The following is a 4,938-nucleotide window of genomic DNA, read 5'->3' on the forward strand; positions in this document are numbered from 1 at the left end:
GATGTGTCAGGGGCCAGTACAGCAGCTTTCTGGGAATTCTTGCTAAGGCCAGAGCACCTCCCCAGGTGGTGGTGAATCCTCCATCTACTCCTCCAGGACCTCTTGACCTCCTGGCCACCTCCACTGCTGACCTCACAGGGCCTCCCCAAGGTGCAGGGAGGGCCAGATTCCCTCACGTGCTGGCTGCCCAGAAGGGCAGTGCCACACCCAGCCTCTTCCTCCTGTCACACCTGCGCTGACTCACTGTCTGACCTACTACTTGGCCGGGGTGAGGGTTGGTGCCCCAAAGCCCAGCCAGGCATCAGGGGCACCTATAAAAGCACACTGGTCCAGGCCCCAGCATCCTGCTTGGTCGCCACCTGTTGCAGCACAATGCTAGGAGGACTGGGGAAGCTTGCTGCTGAGGGCCTGGCCCACCGCACCGAGAAGGCTACTGGGGAAGCTGGTAAGGGCCTGCGGCTCCTTTCCACCTGGGCTATTCCCTCAGGCTGGGGTTGGGGACTGACTAGACTGGGCCTGCCCAAAGCTGATCCCCGCAGGTTTGAGGCAGGCCTTGGCCGAGCAATCAGCCCTACAAGGATAGGACGGAGCTGAGGGGGGGTGGGGGAAGGAGGCTGAGGAGGGCAGCTGGGAGCAGAGCCTGGAGGAGCTGACTGCCTCAGGCAACCCTCACTCCATGTAGCTGAGGGTAGGAGGGAGGCCAGCTCAGAGGCCCCAGGGAGCCTGAGGGGAGCCGGGATGCTGGGTGAGCAGCTGGTAGCTTGAATCCTTCCCTCTGGAAACCTGGGTGCCTGTTCTGAATATCCTATACAGGAAAAGGAAGGCAGATTTTTTATTTTTACCATAACTTTGAAGCTTTCATGATTCTTTATTAAAAAACCACCAAGTCTGATTCTGTTCAAAGTCAGCTCCCAGGGTTCGGGGTTTATACAAAGGACATTTGCAATGTCTTCAAAGTCCCCAGAAGTCCTTGTTTTGTGTGCAGAGATCAGCTACTGTATGTGGGGAGGCTGATCCAGGTCCCACCTGTCTGACGTTAAGTCTGCTGCTCTCTTTCTAAATGGCTAACTCGTCTGTGTTCCATTGGTTAACTCTTGGCTGTGTTGACTACCCTCTTTCCTCCTTCACAGCCCTCCGAATTCTGTATTATTCCCATTCTACAGATGAAGGAACCAAGCAGTGAAGGGGGAGTTAGAACCAGTTCTTCTGACTCCAGAATCTTCCATTTCTAGCACACTACCACCCAAATGTTAAATAGCTCCTAGGTGGGCAGAAAGCCCTCTTCTGTTGGAAGAATGGCTTTGGGGAACTGGTTTTGCTGGAGGAGGCTTCAGGGTTCGGCTTCCGGTTGCAGCCTCTGTCTTGCTTAAGGCAGGACAGCAGCTCACCTGAGAGGTGTGGTGACCTGGGAAACAAGCTTAGCCTTGCTGCCAGGCTCCCAGCTGGCAGGAGGGACTGTTCATTGGCATTCCAGACCTTGCCAGGCTGAGGGGCATGGAGGGCCCTGTGCCTTTGCTTGGCTCACTCAGCTTTTCCCCAGCAGCCAGGACCCACTTGAATCTCTGAAGGAAACCAGCTGGGATTCCTTCCCGTGAGCCAGTTTGTCCTGGCTGGAGCGGCATCCCAGAGTCCCATTCGGAATATCCAGCACTGTGTGGGCCCCAACGTGGGGAACAGCTGGCTCGCACTGTGCTCTCACTTTGGGTTTGTCTCATCTTTTCAGTTCATGTCGTGGAGGGAGTGGTAAAGGAGGTGGTGGAGCATGCCAAGGAGGCTGGAGAGAAAGGTATGGTGGGGCAAGGGAGGGAAGGAAGGAAGGAGGGAAGAGGGAAGGTGCTGGGAACCTGTTCTTTGACTAAGGTCAAACCCTGAGGGATGTTGTGCCCTTTCAGTTGGTATGCAATTATCTACATTGAGGCCACAGACCAAACTTTGCTGAAGCAAGATCCAACTAGATAGCACTCTCTGTGGAATGTTATGACACAGTCACAAATGAAAAACCAAAGACAAAAAAAAAAAGGGAAAAAGAAACAAAAACTAGGATGTTACAAAAGACTATGTGGTAGCACACTGGGAAAAAACATTTTTTATACATATTTATAAATACATATTTACATCATGTTTATATGTATATGTGTGCTGTGAGCCTAACTAGGTAAAAAGCGTACGTATACCTCATTCCTTTCAACAAAACAGATTCCAGATGGATCCAGGACTTAAATATAAATACATGAAAATATTAAACCATTAGAAAAGAGCAGAGATTTTGGCAAAATCTCAGAGAGGGGAGGATCTTTTAACTATGATAGAAAACCCAACAGCTATTAAGGAAATATTAGGCAAATTTGACAATATGAAAGTTGAAATTTTTCATAACAAAAAACAATAAGCTAAGCTAAATGAAAAACCACATAGTATTTATAGTAGAAATGATAACCCCAATATCAGGCAGTTCACAGGAAATGAAGCCTGAGTAGGCAGTACACCCAAGAGCAGATAGTCATGGCTGAAGGAAAGCAAGTCACTGGGAGAAATAAAACAAAATTGGAACACATTCCTCCAGGAGCTTTGCTGCCCTGCATCCCATGGGGGATCGTCCCGGGCACAAGCCAGGAAGACTGCCACGTCCCACAGGCCACTCCAGGTGACATTGGCCTAGCAAGTGGCTGGAAACATTTACTTTGCTCACCAGACATTCCTCTTTTCTTCCTGACAGCCATTGCCGAAGCCTTCAAGAAGGCTCAGGAGACAGGGGACAAAGTGGTAAAGGAAGTCACCGAGACAGTGACCCACACTGTCACAAATGCCGTCACCCATGCAGCGGAAGGCCTGGGTAAACTGGGACAGTGAGCACGCCCGCCACTGGCAGACTCTTCTTGAATCTCAATAAAATCTGTGAAATGTGTACACTCGCCCCTGGATTTATTCCTGGTTGGATGGAAGCGCTGTTTATGTCACCTGCTGTCACACATTGACACCCACTGGGGATCAGATAGGTCCCAATTAATCAGATGTGCTGCTCTTACATGAAGATTTCTCACATCACCAAGGACCGCTTGAAGAATTGTTAGGGTCAGTGCTACATTTCTTAAAAGATTATTTTCCCAGAAACTATATATAGGTTTCAGATACCTCAATGCTTCAAGGACACCCCAAGGGAGGACCATAATTCAGCCCACATGTTCCTTGGGTTTTCCTTGAAATGTTCGTACAAGAGTTAGGGAAGATAATGGATCAACCTGACTGAGGTTAGCTGGACAAGCTCAGTCAGCTTGAGATGCTCCATATTCTGAAAGGGGCTTCAGAGAAGCATTTCTGCTGGATAGTCACAAAATTAGGTCAAGGAAGAACCAAGTCCACTGCTTCTTAGCTGTTGAAGCTGCTGTCAGATCTCCCCTCCGACACTTGTGTTAGGACTAATTGGAGGGCGGGCAAGAATGCTTGGCCTCCTCTCCTTCCTGCTATGAGTCAGTACTATGAAGGTTAAACAATGTTTAAACAGCATTTAGCTTAATATTTTGGATTAAAATAAGGAATGGCATTGCTTATTTATCTTGCTAAAAGTTTTGTTTTCAGCAGAAATTATTTTAAATTAAAGCTTATTGGGGTGACAATGGTTAATAGTTACATAGGTTTCAGGTGTACAATTCTGTAATACATCATCTGTATGTCCCATTGTGTGTTTACCACCCAGTCAGTTCTTTCCATCACCATATATTTGATCCCTTTTACCCTCATCTACCGCCCCCGTAGAAAAGGTGTTTTAAGGAACAAGTTAGTTGCTCACCATATTTCTGACTTTCTTTTAGAATTGGCTTCACAAGTTTCTAAACAGCCCAGGAATCCAATGTTCTGGATTAGAACATCTGCCACTGTCCAGCTGGATCTAGACCTTATTATACCTTGGTTTGGTTTCTGATAACTTTTGAATTTCCCCAGTTCAAATCCACTCTCAAAAGGATGACAGCATTGTTGGTGGCAGTGTAGACTGCAACACCTCTTTGAATGGCAATTCCTCTTAGCAGACTTTACTCTTCAGATGTACACAGGTACATGCAGACACCCAAAGGATGAACAGATTCACTGTGGCGTGTCTGTAACAGCAAGAGGTTGGAAACACCCTAAAATGCTCATCAGAAATCACTGGGATGGCAAGTTTTGCTCTGCTTATTAGGTTTGGCATACAATCTAGCGATGACATCTATTACTTCTAAAGTACTGTAATGCCCCAGCTTGAGAAACGGGACCTGTGTCTAGATGGACACCTATAGAGAATTCATATCTATGAAGTGGAATACTCCATGGCTGTTAAGAATTAAGAAATGTATGTATGTCATATGGGAACACGTCAAATAAGATGTAAAATATATGTATGTAGAATAAGCTAATTTTATAAAGCAAAGCAAACACATAATTTTATAAAAATAGAAAAAACTCATAGCATATAGATAGCAAACATATTAACAGTATTCATCTCTGTGTCTGTGAGAATATGAGGAATCTTCATTTTCCACATCATATATTTCCATGATGCTTGAATTTAAGAGAAAACCAATATAGAAATAGTTTGAAATGTGGTCATGGAATGCACATACTAGCTTATTCAAGATTGTTTCTGAGGCTGACGTCCTCAAAATGGCGGCGTGAGGTGAGTCTCTGTAAAGCTCCCCTGGAATTTACAACTAATCGAACAACAATAACTCCACAAAGGACTCCCTGCACAGCAGGCAGGAAAGACGAAGAGGCCCACTACTGAATTCACCTAAAGGTGGGCAAATCGCACGAGCTGGGGAGGAGGGAAGGGAGAAGTGCAGAGATGGAGCCGCGGGGGCGCAGGACGCAGACCTAGCTCAGTGCTCCGAGCTCGCTGCTTCCCGGAACTACCGTAGCTGCGGGAAAGGGAAGAACTCGGACTGCTAGGGCTCTGCTTATGGCCCA

At 47.0% G+C, this 4,938-nt stretch overlaps 1 protein-coding gene across 1 annotated transcript; it reads left to right on the top strand.

The window, feature by feature from the left end:
- Positions 1–278: 278 nt before the first annotated feature.
- Positions 279–2,905, top strand: FAM25A (family with sequence similarity 25 member A). The gene is made up of 3 exons (XM_019716119.2): positions 279–445; positions 1,724–1,786; positions 2,717–2,905. Exons 1-3 carry the CDS (start codon positions 373–375, stop codon positions 2,848–2,850), a joined length of 270 nt encoding a protein of 89 aa, XP_019571678.1. The 5' UTR covers positions 279–372; the 3' UTR covers positions 2,851–2,905.
- The last annotated feature ends 2,033 nt before the right edge of the window (positions 2,906–4,938 follow it).

The sequence above is a fragment of the Rhinolophus sinicus genome, linkage group LG07 (assembly GCF_036562045.2).
Source record: "Rhinolophus sinicus isolate RSC01 linkage group LG07, ASM3656204v1, whole genome shotgun sequence".
Lineage (NCBI taxonomy): Eukaryota > Metazoa > Chordata > Mammalia > Chiroptera > Rhinolophidae > Rhinolophus > Rhinolophus sinicus.

Excerpts from the sequence above, each read along its gene's own strand:
- FAM25A (XM_019716119.2), top strand. The coding sequence starts at position 373 with ATGCTAGGAGGACTGGGGAAGCTTGCTGCTGAGGGCCTGGCCCACCGC. Across the intron at positions 446-1,723 it reads GAAGGCTACTGGGGAAGCTG|TTCATGTCGTGGAGGGAGTG; the intron begins GTAAGGGCCTGC and ends TCATCTTTTCAG. Across the intron at positions 1,787-2,716 it reads CAAGGAGGCTGGAGAGAAAG|CCATTGCCGAAGCCTTCAAG; the intron begins GTATGGTGGGGC and ends TCTTCCTGACAG.